At 43.5% G+C, this 25063-nt stretch overlaps 1 protein-coding gene across 1 annotated transcript in view; it reads right to left on the bottom strand.

Annotated features, from left to right (window-relative positions):
• Positions 1-1972: 1972 nt before the first annotated feature.
• The window catches only part of LOC139718115 (E3 ubiquitin-protein ligase HUWE1-like), a 90373-nt gene continuing 67282 nt past the window's right edge, over positions 1973-25063 (bottom strand). Inside the window, exons 58-79 of the mRNA XM_071629600.1 lie at positions 24435-24525; positions 23861-24077; positions 23284-23375; positions 22533-22847; positions 21616-21673; positions 20570-20610; positions 18496-18716; positions 17773-18082; positions 16306-17402; positions 14775-14973; positions 13904-14013; positions 12900-13048; positions 11522-11868; positions 10465-10604; positions 9566-9835; positions 8515-8938; positions 7675-8008; positions 6848-7060; positions 6001-6106; positions 4567-4866; positions 3890-4080; positions 1973-2725 (exon numbers count right to left, since the gene is read on the bottom strand). Of these exons, the coding sequence (XP_071485701.1) occupies positions 2623-2725; positions 3890-4080; positions 4567-4866; positions 6001-6106; positions 6848-7060; positions 7675-8008; positions 8515-8938; positions 9566-9835; positions 10465-10604; positions 11522-11868; positions 12900-13048; positions 13904-14013; positions 14775-14973; positions 16306-17402; positions 17773-18082; positions 18496-18716; positions 20570-20610; positions 21616-21673; positions 22533-22847; positions 23284-23375; positions 23861-24077; positions 24435-24525 (5328 nt within the window). The 3' untranslated portion in view covers positions 1973-2622. The remainder of the gene's footprint in view (positions 2726-3889; positions 4081-4566; positions 4867-6000; positions 6107-6847; positions 7061-7674; positions 8009-8514; positions 8939-9565; positions 9836-10464; positions 10605-11521; positions 11869-12899; positions 13049-13903; positions 14014-14774; positions 14974-16305; positions 17403-17772; positions 18083-18495; positions 18717-20569; positions 20611-21615; positions 21674-22532; positions 22848-23283; positions 23376-23860; positions 24078-24434; positions 24526-25063) is intronic.

Below are 25063 nucleotides of genomic sequence, written 5' to 3'. Positions count from 1 at the left end.
GAGAGCCTTGGCACTAGCTATATGACATATAGAACCAACGTAGCATCGGTAACCATAGTAACAATTAGGCAGTCACATTTATCCTACTTCCATTGTCAAATAATTGAGTACCATTAGTGGGGTTTTCTTTGTGTGTGAGTGTCCTCCCAATGAAAAGTACAATGGTGAGAAGCAACTACGCAACTTGCAAGCATGAGCAGTGCATTTGTTTCTTTTTAATTATTAGAAGGCATCTGCATTAAACTGGAATTACTGGTTTCTCATCAGCTTCATAGATGCATGTCTTGGGTCCCATGGCATAGACAGTGACATGACATTTGCTCCTGCGACAATTGCTCCGGTCCTATTTTCTCCAAGGACCTAGGATTGAGGTTAGGGTTATGTTTGTGTGTAGAATTACTGTTTGGCTTAGCACGTAAACACTTGATGGGAGCAATGATTATTGTCGCAGGAGCACATGTCATGGAACCGGCATTAACAAACTTGCAATAATTATGATCTACAATAAGTGAGGTACATGTACATGTACTATGGCAACCCTAAAAGCCCAGACTGCTCACTGTCCATAGCCCTGCTGTTGCCCAAAAACATAATAATTATGTTAGTGCCAAATGTGGTTATTACCAGTATTTCATTTCTGTCAAATTCTACCAGGCTCGTATATAAATGTTCTATATGTATATGGAGAAATAGTCAAGGAAGCTTTTCTGATACAACTTGTGGGGCACATATCCGTTGGGGGCCAGTTGGACTGATTCACATGACCTTGCGTGGCCTTCCATGCCTTTTCCAGACTGACTAATGCCGAATATAGATAAAAGAATATCATCACAGTTTGCCCCTTTGACGAAGGCTTAAACAAGGAGATTTCGCCGATAATCATGAGATCTATTCGCCTATTATACATATCAGACTTAATCATCTTACCAACGCATGTTTCAAGTTGCATATAAAGTAGTTACATAAGTATCAATATCATTATCAGAAACTGAATTATATTCTTCAAGACCACTCGTAAAGTCTTTTCAATATTTGCTCCAATCATGCCTACCACGCTTTCAATGTCAAACGCCCCAAACCAGCCACTGCCCCGATTGTTGCCCTCATATCCAAAGCTGTGCACAATGCCTCTTTGCTCAGTGACGTGTATCTGAAGGTACACTGACGACACAGCACTTATGGAATTCGTAACTTTCCCGTTTCGTTTGTTCCCTCATGGCAAAAAAAAAAAATACAACCCCCCCTAAAAAAAACAACAACAAACAAACAAACCAAGATGAAATATCAGACACTTAACAATAAGTCAGGTATTAATCTGCAGCTCTCTTCATGCATGCACTGTTGCAACGCAACACAGATGAGATAAAAAGCAACGTTTTTCAGTAAAGCGTATCCAACCTTTGAGAGGATGCAAAAACAATGCTGGCGCTTCCTTGTCACAAGAGCATACAGTAACAGCTGCTGTGTTCTCAGAGTATTCTCAGGCCTAATCTACAGCTTTGGCGAATTCAAAGATAGGATATCACGAGTGGTCCAAAAATACCGCGGACACACACAAGTGCCGACAGATGGTAGTCTCTTATACGTTTGCCCGCAAATAGGACCAATCTTTCCTTCACATGGGCAACAACAGTGAGACATTTATGATAATGTGTAATAACATAGAGATATATGTATATTTTCAACAATTGCAACTACGCACCAAAATCGAGTATAGTGGAAGCACCCTGAAGCTTGCCTTTTCAAGTAAAACCCTGCCTTCTTGTATTTCTCACACCTTAACATATACAAAAGATTGCAGTCTCGGGACTTTCTATCTATGCCTTGCACCCATGTACATGGCAGTCTGACTTGATACTATATTTTTCTCTCTCAGCATTTAGTATAAACAAAAACAAACATTCACAATCAATGATTCAGCATATTCACTCCCTTCTCTCCCCCCCGCCCCCCATCCACCCCCACCCACTCTCCAAAATTCTTAGTTTCAAACATGCACAGTTCCACTGCAGCTCAATCACGTTTATTGGCAGTAAACATAGCACAATAGGCCTTGGACTCGCTAATTACCACTTGATGGTCTCTTTCCTGTGTTCATCACATATTTGTGCATATCACTGGCAATAGCAAGCTGCCCGTTCACCATGAGAATTATACACCCCAAATTCTTTATTCTGAACTGGTGTACCTTTCAGCGTCAACAGGTGACTGATTTCTTGCAAACCTCTGACAATAGGCTTTGTATGAGAAAGCGGTCAGATGCACTACGCATTGCCTTGCTCAAAGTGAACCTCGCACCGAACTTCCCTTAGCCAAGGACGTAGTCATTTGGGTTTTTCAACATGCTATTAAGATTTTTTCGTGGAGATTTAATGAAGAAAATGCCTAAAACAAAGTCAAGAAACATAAATGACTCCAAAAGCGTTCAGAACTAGTTGCCCTTTGCCGTCTCACAACTTGATTGCGTTGGCCTCGGTGAACAATTCCAATCAAAAGACGTTTTCCTTTGCGCATCTACAACCGTCTGGATAATAAGTAGACTTGATTGAGTTAGGATGTCCCAGTCAAGATGTACTTCAAGATGAGCCATAAAAAGTTCAGCATGCAGGAACCGGGCCAGCCTCAGGCGAGTCCAAATCCCTCGGTGCACTCCTCAATGGCGAGAAGGAGCATGCGTCGTAGCTTGTCGTACGTTTCATAGGCCGGCAAATCAAGCTGGTTGAAGCTGTGGTGGGTGAGGGGAGGGAGGGAAAGCAGACACAGGAAAATTTGCGATAATTGGCATGTATTTTTCCTCTTTGTCCGTAATACTTCAAATCCGGTGTGAGATTGTCTTACAGTATTTTGTGAGATGGTAACAGTAACATTTACTGGTTTTCTCCGGTATTTTCCTCTGCACTCACTTCTGGAAAAAAAACTGTTTATATAATTTTTCTAAGACATAAGTATACAAGACATATTTACATATACATGCACAAAAACATACAAAAGAAAATAATATGAAGCATCAATATAGAATTGGGGACATCTAAAATCATAATAAAACATTTGAAAGAATTTTTTTCCACTGATGTGGAAGAAAACATTGAAGTACAGATCTGCAATTAGGGCTTGCATAAATTCATGAAATATTTGTTTTGAAAAGAAAAAAAAAATCATCCTGCCTGTCTACGTTTCATGAGAAGTCTTTTAGTGTACATACTGTACCCGCTGAAATTTTCGCGTACAGATATTTTCACGAATTGCTACTTGGAGGACATTTTCGCATGTTGTTAATTTCGTGGTTGCGAGGGTCTAACTGAACTTAGTCATTTGCGCATTGTTATTTTCGCGATTCAAAGGTGATTCATAAAATTCACGAAAATAAAACCACAGCGAAAATTTCAGCTCGTACAGTAGTCTTCAGCAGGACCTTATGATATGCTGTTTTTGCTGATGTACAAAGGGGCATATACATTTAATGCACTATGTAAGCACCGTTCATCATCATTATGGAGTCAGATATGCAACAAAATTTGGTGCAATCCAAACTCGTGAGACGGAGATGTCCTAGAGACTGGTAAATGTGACTTATCACGTCCAACATGTAAGATATGGGTATGGGGAGCCTGTTGTCTATTAATATATGCCATGAGAAAACTGTAGTGTGTGTGTGTATGTGTGTGTGTATGTAGGGGATGAGTGGGGGGGAGGGGCAGTGATGTCCTAGAGAAGGGTTGGTGTAACTTACATTGTAACATGTCTGACTTGCAATATGTGGGCTATGAGAAGCCTGTAGTGTATTACTGATAATATGAGCCATGAAAAGCCTGTAGCAAGTGGGGGGGGGGGGGGGGGGGGGGAGGCAGAAGGGGCAGAAATTTCCCAAAGACAAGAAGATGTTACTTACCACGTGTGCGCTGTGGGCAGCCTGTCGGTGGAGCGGTCATCCCTGTGGATCTGGAACTTCTGTGGCCCATTCATGCCCTCCAGTGAGGAGAAGCCTTGGAGGGGCACCTTGGACGTACCCGTCACAAACTGCACAAACTTGGCACGGGTGGCCTGGTCGAAGGAGCGAAGGGCCCTCCAGAACCACTGAATCTATAGCAATTTAAAAACACACGGAAATGCAGTATGGTAAGCCAAGGAAGTTTGTTTGCTTGGTTTTTTTTTCAGAGTTCCTTATCTTCTCAACTTTTACAAAGACTTCATCCTGTTACTCGATCCAATTTACTTGAATACGTTCCAGACTTTGTAATGCCTCGCCTACGCACCTCAAAACTGTGAAATATAATCCGAAATCAAGCTTACTGAAATAATTTCCTTATGCTCTTATTGCAATTTTCGTAAGGAAACTTTTGAGCATAGACTGCAATGAAAAAGAGAGAAAAAAAAACCACATTACGACAGTACAGAATTTATTCCCCTTTAAAATGCAAAATATGGTGTTTGCATGAATGAAGTAAATATAAACATGCAAAGAACCGTTGGGGAGAGAGCCAGTTTAATTTCTAGTCTTGTTGGTGGACGTAAGGGCAGATAAACTATTATGAGCCCACATCCCCTTTTCCTCTCCTCTCTGATTACCTGTAGCGAGTTGCTCTGGTACTTGTGGTACTCCGTGTTGGCCTTGAGGTCGTCGACGTCGATGGTCGGAAGGCCGGCGATGAGGAGCTCCATCTCCTGCTCGTTGAAGATGCCGATGAGCTTCTTGGGGATGATGTCGTAGAAGCCCTCCAGGAAGCTGTCGATCTGCTTGCGGATCGCGCCCGTCATCTTCATCTGGCACACCAGGTGCACATACTCGTGCTTGTTCTCTTCCGTCACCATGATGTTGCTGCCGTTGAACTTGAGGTCCCGCGCCTCCGTCACTCCAAACTCTTCGATCTGTCGGGCGAGAGCGGCAATGGGTCTCATCAAAGGGAGGACACTTGACACAGGTTCAACGACACGCTTAAATTCCCTATTCTGAATCTTCTTTCTATTCACTGCCTTTACCCTCTCCCCCTCTACTGTGTCAAATCTATGACTATTTCCTCCACAAACGTTGCAACACGTCAACATTTCCAAATAGAAAAGCACTCCGAGAGCGCAGACCTCCGCCAAGCAGTTACTTTCCATCGATGATCTTGCTCTTCCATAGAGATCAGTGATTTCCACCCACTGAAAAATTGCCTGAGATCCCCAATATAGAAGCCACTGTTACGTCATAAACCCTCAGATGCGCGGTGCGCCTCGCCCTAGCAGAAACTAGGGCACACACTTTAGTGCGCGCATGCAAACCTCAAATACGCTCAGCCTGAACTCCCAAGTTCATTGACCCTACCTGCCAAAATATCAAAAATCCTTCATAAATTCCCTAAAAATTCTTGGATCATTACCATAAGTTAATCGTTTGGTACTTGTGTCATTCTCAACCTTTCCTGCAAGTTTCATCCCAATCCGTTCAATACTTTTTGAGTTATTTTGCACACAGACAAACGAACGAACCAACCAACCAACCAACCAACCAACCAACCATCGGTAACGAAAACATAACCTCCTCTCTTGGCGGAGGTAATAATGAAAATGAAATAAAGTAGAGGATTTGGGAAGATAACTATCATTCACTTCTGCAAGATTTTGTCTGACCCCTGTTCCAATCTAACAACTATCAACACCTTACAGCACAACAAACTATATCACAAACGTTGCAAAAGAATGAGTGAACAGCATGTACATAAAAAAAAAAAATAATAATATGGGAGACTAGACAATAACATTTTCCCTGGGTCAATACACTTTTTCCCTGGGTCAATATACTCTTTCCCTGGGTCAGTACACTTCACATTTCCATAAAAATCACATGGGTCTAACTGTGTTGACAAATTAGCTCTGACGGTCCAACAGGAACCCAAGATCCCATTCATTCCAGGCTTGTTTGGGCAATATGTCAGCAGGAGGTGGGGGGTGTTGGGCAGCTAATTTTTTGATAGCCTTAATATCAATTCCCTCGGGCCCCTGCTTGCTGCAGCCACGTACCTCAGTGCTGAAGGAGAGGTCGTAGCCTAGGTCAGAGACATCATGCTCCAGGAGAAACACGAGTCCCTGATAGAAGGCATAGTCTTCACTCTCCATGTCCGTGTATCTGGGGATCAGAAAGAGAACGACAGATTCGTCACTCACAAACGCTCATCATTTCAAGTAAATCAAAGCAGCCCCGCAGAAGAGTCCAAGCATCAAATTTCGACCCCCAAATTGAATTGTGGTTTGTGACATAATTCGGCAGAGTTTAAAACCTCTTTCATTTGATGTAACCATTTTTTTTTCTTTTTTTCTTTTTTGGTGTGATTTTTTGAGCACACAAGCCTTAGGGCCCTTCTGCTGAGCAGGTGAAGATTTTCTGTGGAAAGCGCAATACCATGAAATGTCCAAACTGAATACTGTAAAAGTGGAAATTTTCGCTGTGTTGAAATTTTCGCGCATTTCGCGCAACCAGAAACTAGCACGAAAATACAGATTAGAAGACATAAGTCTTGGTGTGCCCAATGTGTGAATGGATGAATGCACTTCTTCCTGAAATTATGAGTATATAATACCAATTTCTCCGTCCATTGCTATATTTTGTGATTGCAAATTCAACCACTTGCAAAATTGTTGGGAAGTCTAGATTTGCAAAAAATTTGATTCGCTTAATATATGACATATGCAGTAGTTAAACCCGTCTGCATGTTCAAGAAGTGCTCTGCAAGGTCTATCATTATTTCACAAAAAAGTTGGAAACTTGATGCCCCATCACAACCATAACTGCACCATCCCTTTGTAAATAATCAACACAAGTGGAAACTTCCAACTGGTTCAATGACGAGCACAGAGAAGAGAAACTCACTTGACAGACTTTCCGAGGATGTGCTTGTAGAACGACCGCGAGAAGTAGCACTCCAGGAGCTTGTTGTCGTAGATGGCCTTGGCGATGATGCGGCCCACAAACTTGAAGTAGCTGAGGTGGTTGGAGTTGCAGTGGGAGGATGGGTTCGGAATGTAGGTCACGCGATCACCCGGGGAGGTGCGGAACAGGGCGTACATTGGGTTGAAGATTTCTCTGTTGGTGCCAAATGTTACAAATCAATTGAAGTGTCAATTCCAATTCCAATTCATTTCAACAACTTAAAAAGGAAACACAACAGTAATATAGAAATTCTGGCAAAGCTAAATTTTCTATGAAAAATGCAGTTTTACAAACAGATTGAAAGGATGACAGTCTTTCCAACAGCAGTTCTCTTTGCTTGCATGCCTTAGTTTTGACATATCAGTCTGGGGAAATGCTTCAAGAATTTGGTTTATTGTCAAACAATTATACGACAAATTTTCATTTAATTACTATAACACGATGGATACATTATACGTTTGAGGACAAATGGTTAGAAAGTACCAAGAGTCACGTGAGTGCTCTACAACTCCATTAGCTAGGATATAATGGCTGAATAAAGAACCCCCCATGCACTTACATGTATAATAGCCTTGATGTCAAATCATGAAAACATCATCTCACAAAAATGTCTGTGACCTTCTCATTTGCCAAAACATCTGTATGCAAATATAGCAGCTTTTACAGTACTTCAGTCAGACATTGCTCTCAAGATGAGCTCTGCACCATTTTTTCTCAATACATTGAGAAAAACAGAGAAACTTAGTTTAAGTAGACATGACACTCACTTGGAGATGATGAGATACCACTCCCTGAGGAGACCACCGGCATCCTGCCCCTCCTCCCCTTCAAAGACCACGTAGAAGCGGTTCTTCCACTGCTCGGGGGTGCGCCGGTGGAGCTCGCGGTACGAGTCCTCAAACACGTGCTCCCGCCTCACGTGGATGGCCATGTCCTCGCGGCGCACGCCCTCGTCCGCCCGCTCCAGCTCTTGCCGGAAGTAGCGGCGCTTGACGTCAAAGTCCAGGATGCGGACGTGGTTGACCAGCACGGAGAAGGGCCCCTCCGAGAGATGGACGGTGGACTGCCGGAGAATCTGGTTCAGCACATTGCGGTGTTTTTCTACATGCAAAAGCACAACATGAGTAACAGAGAAACAATGGAAGATAGGTATTAAATCCACTTTGACTGAAGGTACCCATAGAGGTTAGTACAAGCAACTCTTGTTTTTACAAAGTCCTTGGGACTGGCAGTTTTCTTTCCTTGTGTCAAAAATTCCTTTTCACCAAAAAAGTCAAGTTTATAAAGATATATAGAAAATAATGTTGGGTCTGCATTTTTAACTTCATTGTAAAGAAATTTTGTGTCTGTTATAACGGCAGTGTCAGTCACGGCAAACAATGATAAATCTAAATGAAGATGACACGGTGAAAAGCAATGACCCGGCAGTCATAGCATAAATCATTAAAAACTCTTCATATTCCCATGTTGCCATGAAAAAAAAAAATCATGTGATCAATAATTAAGAAGCAAAAAAAAGACAAAAACAAAACAAATCAAAACAAAAGGATTTGGAATGGTTATTATGCCTTCCCATTCTTCAAGAGTTCAACGAGTGATCTCCCTACCTGCAAATCGGAGGAACTTCTGCGTGTCGTTTGGCATGTTCGGGGTGACGATGGACGTGACTGAGCTCTCCCGGGTGAAGAACCCGGGTGGGATGATGCCAGAAGCTGGAGTGCTGGGCACCGGGGAGATGGGGCCAGTATCCGAGGCGCTGGTCGTCAGCCCCTCCCTGGCGGGGTGTGAGGAGGAGGAGGAGGACGAGGAGGAGGCGGTAGCCGCGGCGGGATGGGAGGAAGACTCCGCCCCTGCCTTGGTGGCATCCTTGTCGGAGGCGTGCACGAGGAAGAAGGCCTCCACTGCCGGCTGCAGGACCAGGACTGCATGGGGGTCGGGTGTGAGGGATAGCTCCGTCAGGCAGGTGCTCAGGGTCTCCCACAGATCCTCCAGCCCCAGGAGATCACTGAGGCGTGGACCATCTTCCTCCTCCTATAGGGATAATGATGCAGATTAGATACATTTTTTCCCTATCAGCAAAGCTGCTGCCTGACACCACATAGTGTATGGCATCAACACGCATTCCTATATTCCATATCCAAAACTGCTTAACACACCTGATCACACAAAGGAATGTTATATCTGTCTATCTGTACAACTTTTCTTCCCAATGCTTCTCTTCTCACTATTGTTTATTAAACCTCTACATATCTTTATTTGGGTAAGGGGGCAGGGTGGTGTGCAAACAACTTTCTTACTTCCTCTGCAGAATTCAGACCATAGCATACATGCCACTTAGCCAGACACCAAAGCCCGCTATCATATTTGATGTTTAGATGCAGAGAACATGAATGCCAGAGTGGAAAGATGAGGCTATTTTGTTTTTCTTCCTTGAGTCATTCATGACAACATATGTTTCCTCATCTCAGAAGTCTGAAGTAGCTACAGGGTCTGCTGGCATGTAAATCCTACCAAGAAGACAATCAATTAGTGATACAACAGTGTGAAACTGCTCATTAACCCTTTCTTTGCCAATGAGTCAAATGTGCACAAACATCACAGGCAAATCTATGGACAGGAAAATCATTTTGACATGCAGAGGGTTAAAGAGAGACCAACCTCCTGCTTTTGACTGGCCTGACCACTGGTCGATGCCTGCCGCTCCAGCTGGGGAGAAAGAGTCCCTTCTGGCGGCTGGACACTCTGGTCCACCTCCATGGGGGTTTCCGTGGGCCCACTGAGGGCACCCCCAGATGGCGTGGTGTCGGCCACCCCTGGTGGCTGGGCGGCACCAGTTGGCACGGTGGAGGGGAGCTGCTCTGACACTGGGGTGGTATTGGCCGTACCAGAAGGGGTGGTGGCGGCTGAACTGCTCTCAGCACCAGATGCCTACAAGACCACAGTGGATTGCATTGTTATCAGAGGCAAAACGTTGATTTGCCAACTTGCTCATGTAGAATCATAGCTACCCAGTGTCACTTGTGCTGGATTGTTTTCCAGCATGCCACATGACACATTTCAGTAACAAGCTTCATTTCAGCTAGGTGGCATTTGACATATAATAACATTTATAATCTCCAAAAGCTTTATTCATAAGCAGAGCCTACTTGTGCATTCCCCTATGTCCATTACTTGCAACTGTAAAACTTGAACATAGAATACATAATTTCAATTTTATTTCCATATGGTAAATCTGTGAAAATGATATAAATCACCAATGACTTAATGTCACTCCACTTGTTACTCACTGAAACGATATCTCAAGAATTAAACCCCACACAGGCACAAACTATTTATATAATGTGAGCTTGGTGATTTTCATCTGGTATTGCACAAACCAGCAACAAGTTTTCACCTTTTTGTTTTCATGTGTGATGATCCAACATCTCCTCCAAGTCAGAAATAAATTTTGTACATTCAGGGATACTACACTATGCACGGTACTACAGAACATTTCAGTCCATATGCAGGTTGCATTACAAACAGATGTGTGCAATTGATGCAGTCACTCCACTCACCCCCTGCGATGTCTGGCTGTTCTGCCGATCTGTCTGTCGGCTGCTGGCGGACACCGTGCTGCGTCGGCTCATCATCTGCATCAGCTCGCTGGCGTTGGTCTCCAGGGCAGCCACTGCTGCGGCTATGTTCGGTCCTCCCACTGCAAAACGAGGGGAAATGGTGGACTGACTTGTGAAAACCATGTTCAATGTCATCACACAACACATTAAACCTGCTTGAATGGATGGCCAATTACGTCATGTGAACATTTCATTTCACAATCACGAGAAAGCACCATTCCATAGATTTGAATTCACTGAAAATGCTAGCCTCTAAGAAAGGTTACACAATGCCACCAACTCCAACAAAGCAAATCCTGCTGAAAGCAATTACAACAAAAATGATACTGAAAGGGTTGTTTCAAGTCATAATACTACTCAAAATGAAACATCCTCCTCAGTATGTGCCTCGGCGCAGACTTCAAAACAGCAGAGACTCCAACCCAAAGCACCTTCTGATCTGGAGATTCTCCCGCCTGAAATCCCTAGCAAACGGGAGACTCCAAGTTGATGTGCGCGAAGCACACATCACGAGCGCAAAGTGCAAAGTTCCTTGCGGCCGGGGTCCAAGCTCTAGGGTTCTAGATGCTCTCTCGTGCTATCTACAGCTTATTTTTCAATATACGATGGCAATAATTAAGAAATCCTTTCCAACGGGAGACACACAGCCAGGGCGGGAGAAATTAAATCTCAGGCGGGAGAATGGGAGATTTTGCAAAAATGGGCTTTCGGCGGGAGATCTCCCGTCGAAAGCGGGAGAGTTGGAGTCTCTGAAACAGATATCTGAAAAAGTCTTAAAAATATAGAGCAGATAATAGAATAGATCTAACAACTAAAGTGTGTACATCTAACTCACAAAATATCAATGTCCAGCTGAAACAACTCAATAAAGCCACATGTCAACATACACAAGAACAGGGTTTGGGCCTCTATTGTAGAAAGTCATTATGTGCACTTAAACTTTGAGTGACATGTAGAAATAAAGACCATCACAGATTTGGGTTTTAGGAATACTCACGTCTCTGGATGTCAGCCACCCGCTTGGCTTTCTTGGCCACCTCCCGCAGCTGTATGATGACCTTCAACATGCGCAGGAGGAAGTTCTGGTTGGACGTCTTGCCCGTGAAGAGCCCCATGGACTGGAGCCGCAGCTCGAAGCCAGACCGCTTGGTGCCCGTGGCCGGGGCGGTGATGACGATGTTGGCCGCCGGGTTGTAGCGGTCCGCCACCGCGCCCTGCTTTGGCATCTGGCCGGATGTGGAGGCCTCGGTCACGGGGCTGTCATCGGAGTCATCCGAGGAGGTGTCGGCTTGCTGCTGGCGAGACCTGTACTCCTGTACTTGCCCCAGCAGCTTCACGATGTCTCTGCCATTGAGGAAAACAAATGACATTTTAAAGCAAAATTCAGTATACAATGTCAGGAGAATCCAAATGTCCATGCACAACAAAATTACCAGTGACAGAAATGCATGAACTGAAAGTCTGAGGCAATTATTCAAAATGGTGTCTTTACGCTTTCTGACATACTATTGAGTGTTGTAAATCCTGTCACATCATCTGTGTTTGGCTTTTTTCCAATCAAACCTAAAGGATTACATCAATAGTCTTTATTTAGATGAGATAACAAAACATGAAAAAAAAACTGTAAATGCAAACAAATTGATACTGTAGCTGCAATTCTTTTTTTTTTTTTTTTGGGGGGGGGGGGGGGGGGGGGCAACTGCACACAGCACATATATCATAGAGTGCACAGAGCACACACAGATATATTTCAGGGTGCCTTTATTTCAGGAATTTCCAGAGTCAACTGATTTCTTCCAAATCAGCAAACCTAAATCTTGCCTTCTCCCCCAAGTGGGGAATTACTAACTATGCTTCTTAAACAACAAAGCATTCCCTTTTCTTTTTACACATAACACTGTTTCTCAATCACAAATTTAACCACTTTAACACAATACTAATGAAATTATTGCATTTCTAATTTTCTTCCTAGAGTGCAAATGGATGTCTAGAATGTCCATAGTCAGATGCACGAAGACTAAGCAGTACTGGGTGCTGTGCAGCAATAATTTGCAACGGTTGCATTTTGAGCATTCCCTGGTATCTGTCGAAGGCAGTACAACACAACCACCACAAAAATGTTACACACAAATTCTGGGAGGCTTGAGCTCACATCTACACACGTCTACCAAAGTGCAAAGCTGTGACTGATAATAAAGAATGTATCAAATTATAAAGTGCATGTACGTGTAAATAGAATAGTGAAGAGTTATGTGCTGTAAGTCTGAATTCCAATGATGATATGGCTGGAGATTTCCTGACATCTATTGAAATGGAAAGTTCTTCCAGTTTGGGGGCTGCCAAAGGCAAATGCTCAGTCCCCATGACGGCCTCACCTGCACAGGGTCTGTCCCAGCTCTTGGGCCCCTTGCAGTAGGAGTCTAAGAACTGCCTCCCGCGTGCTGCCGTGCCCCCGGGACAGCTGCATCAGCATGGTGGTGGCATCCTCCAGACCATCCTCAGAGCAGGTGTGTGCCGTCAAGACCTGCAAGGGAGAGGCAGGGGTGTAAACCGAGGGGAACCAACATTCATAGGGGGGAGGGGGAGCCTAGTGGTTGTAAACTCTACAAGTGATTTGCAGATTAAGAATCTTTCCAAATGTGGGACACACAATAACTGGATAAAAGGTTAGCTGGTTGAAACCCTTTATTTTTTTCTCTCTCTCTCTTTTGACCTTGTAATCAGGTCTCAACGCATAAAGCTTCGAAAGTCAAGCCAGTTAATAACATTTATTCCTATTTCCTTTGGAAACATTACAGCAACATTGTCGCATAAGCATTCTACAATCAAGCCATTCCCTGTGTGATTCTTAAATCACACTATGCTTTCCACAGGGCCTACCAAGCTCCCCGAGTCAGGGGTCATAGGATCAGACACACAACACTTTTTAATGGCTTGATCTGCAAACAGCCGACTTCCAGCGAACATCATGGCTACAATCTGACAAACATGCCTTTGCAAAGAATTTCCTCTGCAAAATTACCATGCTGACCTTGGTTAGACAGCAAAAGTAATTGGATTCCACCTTTTACAGGATGGAAGTGTCACAGCAGACAGCAGTAGAGTAACCCCCCCCCCCTTTTTTCCCCTTTTTTTTTGCCATCTGGCTGGATGTCTTAAGCTCTCTACGTGGATAGAGGGATGTTTCATCAAAAACAATTTGTTCAATTCTTAAGTCAGTACTGCAGTGTATGTGCTGACACATGCCTTTTGATACCACATACCAACCACATTTGCCTAGAATTGATCAGGACTTTTAGAATGGGTTGACATCTCCTCCTACACAATAACAAACAACAAACAAACGGTCAAGAAATCCTCGATAGGAGAGTACACAAACCTCGACAGCCAATTGCAGCAAGTTTTCGTCTATCAAGGTTTTCTCTGGTGCGGCAGGCTCTGCCTTGCTCGTTGACTCTTCCTCCGGAACGGATTGAGTGTCTGGTAGCTCTACAGAGATAAAACAAATATTGTTGCAGAGTTGTTATCTCGCAGCTCTACACCGTAACCTCCACAAGATACTGACAACATAGACATGATTGAACATGGGACCTCCTCTCACCTAGAGATTAATTGTACTAATACAGTGCACTCCTGTTACAACGAACACGGTTATAACAAAATTCCAGTTACAACAAAGTAAAAATACAGGCCGCAACATTATCCACTCCATGTATTTTTATCGTTTATTAGTTCGGTTATTACGAAATTTCGATATAACAAAAGAAACTGCCGGTCCCGAGGACTTCGTTATAACGGGAGTTCACGGTATAAATAATGTATCACAGATCATTTTATACCAATATATAAAACTAGAATGCAATGATACACTGGTATGGGCTTTTCAAAAAGAAAGATAAAACAAACATTTCCATTTCAGCATCCACTTAATGCAAGTATCAAATATCTAATATAAAACAAAAATTCCCATGAATAATATCATTATGGAACCATTTAATTTTCCTCACAGCTACGCTGTTCTATCAGCTACCAATTTTACTCAACATTTATATTCTTGAGATATGATTCTTGTCTAGGGAGATTTTTCAGTTCCCACCCACACCATTATTTATAATAATATTATCATCATCATCATATCATCATCAGCAACAGCAGCATCATCATCATTATTATCATCATCATCATTATCATTATCATTATCATATGTCTGTCACTACTCCAGGGGCATCACCTTAAGTCACTGCACATACCTTGTGATGCTGTGTCCATTGGACTGCCGACAGGGGCGGAGTTTGGTGACTCGCTGGGCTCGCCGCCACTCTGGCTCCTGTTGTTCGACTGGTCGCCACACGAGGGAGCTGCCACGGCAAGAGCCGATGATCTGTTCGAGGAAGCCCTCATGGCAGAGGAAATGGATTGGTTGGCTTGACGGATGGCAGCAATGGCCGTCTGTAAATGGACAGAGCATTTCATTCAGGCTGATCATCAAAACTTCCTTTCCAGAGTAATGGAGCGGTAGGGTGCAAAAGTTATTGAAGAACTACACTTCAAACTCAAAACATTTCTCAATCAAGATACAAATACAAATACATTCATTAATAACTCACTGAAGTGTATCCTGGATAAGATTCATCTGATTTGTGATTTCATAGAAATTTGTTCTTCTTTCACATGATTGTGAAAGAAGAATATATTCTTATCACTTAAGTGTAATCTTATATGAAACCAATCATCAACTGTGAATCAATTTTTAAAGTGACTACGCCTCTGTGATTCCGATTACTCGATGCATTAGCTCCTAGCAAGTCAACATGATTATGAAACAATGACACTTTAATATCTACCACTAGTTACAAGTCTGTTAATTTGCTTGTGTTCTGAGTGGATTATAAGATATAAAAGCAACTGAATGCAATTCAGTTCAGTTAAATCATTTTTTTTTTACATGTTTTCAATGCACACGGGCATCAGTCACAGCCAGAAATTAAAATTTGATGATGTGATGGCATCTTTGCCTGACAACTTTTGCAGCTCTTCTAACAGCATGCAAGGATGCTCGATCCATGATCTAGTAACAATCGTTACTTCGTGTTGATACAGTCACCTCAGAGGGCACTGCACTGTAGCAGCCAGTTTGCATATCATTTCGTCTCCGGATGTGACATCTGTTTTTCACATATTGTGTAATTTCATGGAGTATATGTGCTGGCAAAAACGGATGTGCAAACTTTATTCAGTTTGATGATACATTTTCCGATATTCTTGACGATGTCTACCATATCTACATAAGTGTATCTATGTTTATTGCTCTGTATGTATGCATTCTATGTATGTACCGATGTAATATGTATGCACGCAAACAAAACAAATTTCTGTAAATGGACAATAAAATAGAATTAAAATGAATTGAATTGAATTGAATTGTTAAGTTTACTAAACCTTTCCAGTATTTTGAAGTGAATTCAATACAAATGTGTTTTTAAGTGAGGTTTAAATTCCAAGGAGGAAATTTCTCTGACTTCAAAGTCAACTTGAGCACTTCACTTCACACAAAATAATAACACACCATGCTGGGAGAAGTTAAGTGGGAATTTCTCAAGAAGTAGGAGATGGATGCGGTAGGGGAATACGCTTTTAGGTGATTTAACAGGTAATGCTGGGATGCACAACATGGAACCATTTCTGTAGGACCATTTGCCAATCTAAAATCAAACAAGCACACAAAAACCCAAACCCCAAACTTTCAGATAATCTGAAAAAAAAAAGGCAGGGTAGACTTACTCCAGGGCCTGTCCTGGACTGCTGGCTGCTGCCTTTGTCTTTCTCTCCGTCCGGTAAGGAGCTGGTCACCATGGACAGGAGGTGAAGCAACTTGTCCGTGAGGGCCGTGCTTCGTTTGACCACAGGGTGCGACAGCATGGCCATGAGCTTTGACAGGGCCGAGTTGCTTGTGTCTGGGTCCTGGCCCTCTTTCGCTGCGGGGACGGTGGACACGCGGGAAGTCACCTTGCCTTTTCGGCCTTGGCTCGTGTTGTCCAGCCGCACCAGCAGGTCCCAAAAGTCAAGTTCTAGTTTGCTGCCTGCTTTCGCATCACTCTGACCGGCGACAGTCTTGCCATCATCAGCTGTTTCTTGGCTTGCTCCAGTTGCTGCTTTGCGATCGCTACTGCTGCCCGTACTACTACCGCTCGTTAGATTCAACAGATTCCCTGGAGGATTTTTCTTGGAGTCTTTCTTGCTGGATACTGGAATAAACTGGTACGGGAATTCTTTTGCTAAAGCTAGGAGTGCATCCAGGACGTGCCTGCACACCATGGGGGCAACCTGAGGGTGGATGCAAACGAGGGACCCCTGCTTGTCCGAGCTCTTCTTGCTTGAGCGCTGCACCTTGAAGACGCTGGCACGGCATCCCAGTGCTGCGTCCATACTGATCGACAGCCAGGATGGCTGCTGGTACGCCTTGCCCGACATAGAGTCCATTCTCTGCACGGAGGCCAGCGGGTCACCTTCGGCAATGCTGTGTTTGCCGTCGGCCTGCGCCCTGCAGGACTTGGTGCGCTCCATGATGCTGAGCAGTGCCTGGAGGATCCACTGGCGGGTGGGCTGGTGGAAGCTCAGGTTGCGCAGCACCCTCAGAAGCCGCACCAAGTTCAGCTTGGGCTCGTTGACAAAGAGCAGCACCAGGAGACACGTCAGGGCCTCCAGGTCCACCAACTGCCTGCCCTGGTTCTGGGGGGCAGCGCTGGAGACCCCCTGCCTGGATTGACTCCCGCCGCTACGGTTTGACCCGCTGTTGCCCCAGCCCCATGACTGCCCTGTCTGCCGCGGCACCGACAAACGGTAGTAGTTCATTCCATGGCCAAGTCTGCCTTGCAAACCTGTAAGACATAAAGAATTGCAGCAACATTAGACCACAACCATCAAATCCTAAATAAGACGTGAGATGCATGGGAGACTAATGACATGCCTTAGCTTGCAAACATCTGGAACATTATAACATGACAAAACTTGTTACTAAGAGCAGATTCCAAATGAATATCCTCCGATAAACATATAGGATACAGTCATAAAAGGAGAGGAACAAAAGTCACTTATACTGACTGGATTTAGAGATGTAGGGTTGGTGAAAAGTGTTGGGTAATATCTATATATACTCTCAAGTCTCTCAGTGAGAATGAAATTAGGAGGATGATAGGGTGACGACCCACGAGAGTGGGGGCGCTACCACTCCATCCTCCTGTGAAGCACCTGAATAGCGGAGGATAGCACTCAGCATACCGGTCTCCCTCAGAAGTCTCTCCTGCATGAGTTGGCGGTGGCGCAGCACGCGGTCCAGCCGCAGCGCCTGGGCCTCGGCCGCGATGTCGGCGGGCAGCACGGCCAGGACGCTGTCATCCATGTCAGCGAGCACCGTCTGGCGCAGTCCCGGGGGAAGGTTCTGGATGAAGGCGGCGGGGTCCACGGGCTCCGCCGGCACCACGGAGGCTGACGGGGTGGAGGCGGCAGTGGCTGCAGCTAGCGTACGCCGCTGCTGCTCTGCACGCTCTTGGGCAAGCACCTGTTGGCAGACGCAGTCGACTCATTAATGTTAATTTCCACATCATTATTACCAAAAGTTTACAACATTCCAAAGGACGAAAAAGTTACAAAATCTAATGACTAGGTCAACATTTTTGAGCATCATTAATGCTGGTTGCAATGGTATCAGAGAAGTGCAACAAGCACAAAGCACCCTGTAGCCAGTTCAGTAGGGATTTGTATATTCATCATCTCTTTTACATCTTGAGGGCAGACAAAGCTACTTCTTGCTGAAAGCAACTTCTTGCTGAAAGCAATAACATACTTTTGCAAAAACAAAAACAAAATAAAAGAGAAATAATAAAAGGAGAGTTTCATGCTGTGTGATGGCTTGCACTTGCCAGGATAATATGACATCACAATTAAGACTCTTTGTGATGTCTACAAACTGACCTCTTCTTGTATGTGGGGAGGGAGGGCAGCCAGGAACTCTGGGTTGACCTGGCTGAGGGAGCTGGTGGAGGGGTCTGCCTGCGAGGAGGGCGGATTGGAGGAGGGGGCCGACGGAGGTGGCTGATTGCGTATCCCAAGATGCTCCTGGAGGACTTCCTGCCGGATGTTCTCCGGGAGAGCGGCCAGGAAGGACGGATCCACACCCTCCGGCAGCTGGAGACCTGACACAGCAGAGGAGGAAGGACATGATCTACCCATTCATATACAACAAGCCCCATCGGTACAATCGTTCAAGGCACTTCTTAAAACTCACCCTTTTCCATATCGATTCCTTCCCCGAGTTAATGCGCTGAGTGTAACCCAATTATTGTATGTGTTTATTTACTGGTACACACGTTGTACATTGATGTATGTCATGTTATTCTTACTTGTATTTTGACTTGTCTGTTATCCCTCGTTTTTCATTATTCTTTTCATCTTTTCCCTTTGCGCTTAGAAACATTGTATTAAGTGCATTACAAATGTAATGTACTGTAAAAGTGGAAATTTTCGCGGTGTTGAAATTTTCGCGCATTTCGCGCAACCAGAAACTAGCGCGAAAATAAAAGCACGCGAATATTTTTGCCTGCCATACGTTCCTGTGCGTGATGTCTTGATTCTGCGGAATTAAAAACACGCAAAACTCTTCTGACCCGGCCAAGCGCGAAAAATTAGTCACGCGAAAATATCCACTTTTACAGTATTATTTATCTATTGATTTATTATAAAAAATGCACAGAAGAGATGTGGTCATAGCTCTCCCTGCTGTGCAAAGAGGAAATCCCCCCATATGCGCCTATTCCACTTCTCATGGCCATATACAGGACTCAACATTAGTGGAGCCTTGTGGCCCAGGACCACTAAACATTTACATAGGGCCACCAAGTATCCAAGAAGGCTATTTGTTGATGGTCCAATTGGGCACTTACGATTCAACTGGATGATTATGTCCCTGTTTATTACTGGCCACAGCATTTCTTTTGTGGGCAACTTAAATTTCATATTTAAAGATTTCAGTAGGTGTAACAGGCCACCCGAGAAAAAAAAAGTTCAGCGTCGAGTCCTGCATATGTGACCCTGCACCACAAAACCAACAAAAAGTCGCCAGACATGGATTTTCAGTTAAGGGCAGATTCTGAAAGAGCAGACTCTAAGCTTTAAAATGATGTATTGCTCAATTCAAATGGACTCCCCTAACCTACCTAAATACTGGAAAGAAAGCAAACACTCTGGAAAAGTGTGAACTGAGAAAAGAGGCTCTGAAGTACACGGTCTATTTAAGCGTTTAATCTTTACCAAGCCGTGCTAGCTGTGCCATAAAAGGGACAAAACACTGGATGTAAACAACCGGAGCATCAACAATAAAGGGATTATCAGATTAAGCTGAAATTGAGCATGTTCTATTAGCACATTCTGTCCGTGATTAATGCTAACTTTCAAAGCAGTAGCGTCATCCTTTCAAAAGTTATTAGACTTGAAAGTGAAGAGTGTGCAAAGGATTTTAAGACATGAAAAGTGGCCACTAAGACAAGCCTGTTCATTCTACTCTTTCCCAAAAAAGAGTTGTAGACAAACTGCTAAAAACACACTTTACCATTTATGTTATGATACCAAACTGAAGAATAATATAGAAGAAGGATAGCTCTTTAAGAAAATATGAAAAACTCATGATTGACTTGGTTGAACCATTTCACCTTTTTTGAGTACTCCCTCAAAATCAAGGGATGCGACTTTTTGTTTGTTTTGTGGTGCACGGTCACAAATATGCACATAAATGTCCACATACACTGAACAAACATCCACTGTTTTCTCTTTATGGGGTGCATAAAGCCACATAATCACACAAAGAAATTTCAACAGACATCCAAAGATACAGCAATGTTCACCACGTAAATGAAATCATAGAAATAAACTATTATTTCCCCGAATTTGCTTTGGCTCGGTAGCAGTAAAAGGCAACACAATAATGAGACTATAAACTCCATCATATCAGCCATAAACACATTAGCAGAGATAAGGGGATGAAGATACATACCTGTCACAGCGCTATCTGGTCTACCGGACGATGAGGCAGGCCTATAAGATGCGAGAGACAATAATTCAATTGCTTTTATTTTTCATGCATGAAAATTTCATATTCATTTCTCCCCTTACCATGCAAAACAGGTTTGTATTAAATATGCAAATCAATCATCCATCAATCAATCAATCATGATAACATGACACAGGCTGCTGTTGGAAAACTTCACAATCTGTCAGAATATTGCTGCTCCCTAAGCAAGTCCCTCTTGAGGTAATATCAAAGCTCAAGTACAGCTGTACAAGAACACAGGCTGAGACACACCCAACAGAGAACTAGTGTAAAACTGTGCCTTTCTCTCATAATCATAGAGAATAAGTGCATATAAACATGAACATCCTCCCAACAACCCACAACTTAAACTCTGACGTTCAAAGTACTGACAAAGTACATTTCATTGAAAAAAAAAAAATATCACAACATACTGTAAATGCAGAAATTTCATGGTACATTGATTTTTGCGCAATTTGCCCTACTTCAGGCTAGAGTGAATTCTAAAACCTGTGAAAGTGTCTCTTCACAATTTTCTCTGCACATTTTGAATGGGTTGACAACTGCGCAGCACCAATTCAAGAACCTGCAAACATGTTTTTGAGTCGCTCAGCACGAAACATTAATCACACGAAAATATTGATGTTTACAGTACTTTCATTATTCTCAAAAAATCATACTGGCAGTTAGAGGCATGAATATTTATAAAAAAAGTTTGAAGAACTTCCTTTTCACAACTGTGCTCCTCCCATGACCTGGAATGTACAGGTATATGCAGGTTCAGGCATGAAGAGCAGACTACAGCTGATTTCTTCCCACATATTTGTCTCTGTTTTTTAATAGAAAGTTATAGTAATTCACTGATGCCGGGATAGTTATTTCAAGACAACAAGATCCCAGCAAAAGCTTCGTGATGACAATTAGGATAATGCTATGCTGGGGCTCTCACAGACAAAAGTTCTGCCATGGTAAAAGGTAGATGAATAAAGCAATATCTCAGTGCAGCTCACCTTTCACTGCTCATGCTGACTACTGGCGAGGAGGTACCCTGTGGGGCAGCCATGGTGGCTGGAGAGAGCGTCAGAGAAGGAGAGAATGAATGAGACAGAGAAAGAATGCATTAGAAGAATGCAAACAATTAGAAGGTAAGTGAAGTCACATATAACACAATCCCACGGTCACAATTATGTCACAACCATTTTTTTGGAAACTCAACTATGAAAATTCCCATTCATATGGTCTTGAAAGAAAATGCTCTTCCATTGCCTGCTCCTGACTGGCATGTATTGAAACATGAAGAAAAATAAAAATGTTACGAATTCAACAAGGAATATTTCTCCGTTGAGTGCCGTATAAGCTGTTATTTTCACATACACATATTTTCGCGAATGAGGTCATGGACATTTTTATGAGATGTTGCTTTTGCGAATCGACATGGAAGCTGTCATAAGTGCACTACTACACCAGCGCATGGCTGACATTTTCGCGAGTTGTTAACTTTGTGCGAAAGAGCTGAAGATTAAACCCTTGCGAAAATAACAGCTTATACAGAAGTACTATCTTGGCAACAGAGCTTATGGCATTCAAGAGATAGCACACAGACATGTAGTCATTCACCATCTTTTTCATTCATTGACATCTACAGACTGAAAATAAAGGTTCATTTCAACTTGAGAGGGAATAAATGTAACCTTAATGATGATGAAATATTCATGACAGATAAAACACTTGAACACACAATTTACTGATGACTACAGAGTGAAAGCCGGTTGTGACTACAGAGTGAAAGCCAGTCCCTGTGTGAGATGATAAAGCCAGTGAAACTTCCAACAGGCGCATGTCAAAGAATGTCAGCTGAGAAAAAATTGGCAGACTTATGGGGAGGGGGAATGCACAAATGTGTGAGAGGGGGGTTGATATGGCTTACTTATGGGAGCAGCCATCGGGTCAGACTCGTCAAGAGAGGCGAAGATCGATGAGGAGGTCTGTTGCGATGGCTGAGGCACTGATGCGGGGCTGGTGAAAGAGGTGGTGGTGGCGGCGGCCGATGCCGCCGTGGCCAGGGCAGTGGTGGCCACGGTAGGGGTGGTGGTGGTGGACATGGTGGTGGCGATGGTGGTGAGTCGCGTGGTGGCCGTGGCCACAGAGGCAGTGTTGGTGGTAAGGGTGGCGGTGACGGACGGGAAGGCATCACTTTGGGGTGTGGCCCGCATGGATTGGGGAAGGACTGATGACCCAGATGCTAGGATAAAGAAGGTAGCAGTGTGCCCTTGATAAAATCACTAGTACATTGAGAGCGAACAGATATGCAATCCAAAATTCCATCAATGCTGCCAGCCCTCGCGTAGATGAATGCCATGATCAAACAAACGTAGCACAGACTAATGACTTTTCACAAACTTCCATTGTTGTCAATAAAGTCGCTGTAGGGCATATCATCAGTATCTTCATCATCACACAATTAATGACAATATCCTGAAAAGGTACAGTGCTGACAGACAGAAAAACGAATTTAGAGGAATGAGGCAACTGCGTGGATATTCATATACTGAACATTACAATGAATAAAACTATATAGTTCCTGTTTGAATGAAGTGGAGACAAGACATAAAGGATGTAGGAAGAGGTAACCTTCTGATGGAAGAAGTGATTAAAAACAATCTCATCGTCAGGCTTACCTGATACAGTGGATGTTGGAGCGGAGGTCGATGCAGTGACGGTCACTAGCTGGGGCATGCGGGACAGCTCAGCGGGAGCCGCGGGCGACGAGCTGGGGAAAGATGGAGTTTGTTTTGTTATCATCCACACATCTACCCATCTGATAGCATTCTATATCAGGGCAGCCACTATTCCCGCAAATGAAATCAGGAAAATTCTTGTAGACTACACATATCTCACTGCATCAAACGTCATTCCAAAGTCATTGAGAGTTTCGCATCCTCTCCAGTATCACAAAAGTGAAAGATTTTTATGTGTCCCCACACAGCAATTAACTCTTTTCGCACCACAGTGCAAAAAAATGTTGTTGCAAAAATTGATTTTCAAAACTGCTATTTTCTTGTATGTGAACAGGACTCTGCTGATAAATAGGTGCAACAGCAAGCACTTGGTTTTTTACTTTCACACTTCATGGTCTTGTGAAGCATTTGTTTTATGATTGTGATGTGTTCACACTTGTCAGGTTCGACACACCTTTCTAGCTATTTACACGACACTAGCCAATGGCTACCGGGCTGCTCCAAATAACGATGTTACCTTGAGACTGCGCCACTTGCATAGGATGACAAAGCCTCAGCCTGCTGACTGCCTGCCGGCGTGGCTGACGGCATTGCAGCGACAGTGGTGGTAGTGGAGCTTGTGGTGGTGGCCGCAGCAGTTGAAGCGGTGCTGCTGAGCGTCGCTGCCGAGAGTGCCGAGGAGATGGCGGTGCCAAGGGCAGACTCGGCCACGCTGGCAACAAGTTGACCCATGTCTACATCCGTGTGGAGAAACAAACAAAATACAAAGATTGACGAGAGAGTACAATGGCTTCTGTAAAGGTACTGTACATCCAGAAATATTCACGGCAAGATATTTCTGTGAACTGGACCCGATAGCCTTTCTTGTGGCATGAAATTCTGGAAATTTTGGAAATAACATTGATAATTAGAATGTTTTTTAAACTCAAATCAGTATTTTGGATACTCAACATCAATGAATTTGGAGGTTTTTGAATGTATGCCAATTGAGATGCGGGGTCTTGTCACCCAAGGGACAGTATGCTGCATTCTTTTCAAATATTTGATACCATCAGTTCTGGGACCACTACAAATATGGGGGGAAGTCATACCTCTTCCAGAGCTGCTCGCTTGAGAAGACTCAGTGGTGGACAGGTTCTCGGCGCCTTCTGCTTCTTGAGCTTGTTCACTGCTCTCTCCAACCTGCCCATCAAAACATAAAATAGACATATTGAAAATGAAGGTCACTTCTCTATTTTGGATCTAGGAGGCTGTTTATCAAAAAAAAAAAAAAGATTTAACACAGTGTGCCCCATTGTGTGTTCCTATGAGGTTGGTTCAACCCACAAGAAGTTGCATACCATGCTGTTTTTCTGTCAGACACAGACAAAACTACCATTTTAACGCAAAGATCTCTGTCGATGGGATATAAATCTTCATGAATTTCACTAGCAGCCAACTTAACTCATATTTCCTTGAAAATCTCATCATCATTCCACATTTTCTGCAAAACTCACTGGACACTGTGCTTTGGTGGCAGTTGCTTCTTATCATTAAGTACAGGACAGGCATAAAACTGCTCAAGTTATCAATTAAAGGGGAAGACTAGTAACTGATCAGTGGGAATCAGTGGGAATGCTGGGGGATGATTGTTCCAATCCTTGTGGATTCATTTTAGAGTACATTATATATCAATCATTGTGTGAGAATTATTTGCTTCAGAACGGTCTCATATTCAAAT

The sequence above is a fragment of the Diadema antillarum genome, unplaced genomic scaffold (assembly GCF_040938485.1).
Source record: "Diadema antillarum isolate AM-2024a unplaced genomic scaffold, OU_Dant_1.0 scf00000089, whole genome shotgun sequence".
Taxonomy (NCBI): Eukaryota; Metazoa; Echinodermata; class Echinoidea; order Diadematoida; family Diadematidae; genus Diadema; species Diadema antillarum.
Note: the sequence above shows the minus strand (reverse complement) of the source record. Positions and strands in the feature narration are given on the sequence as shown.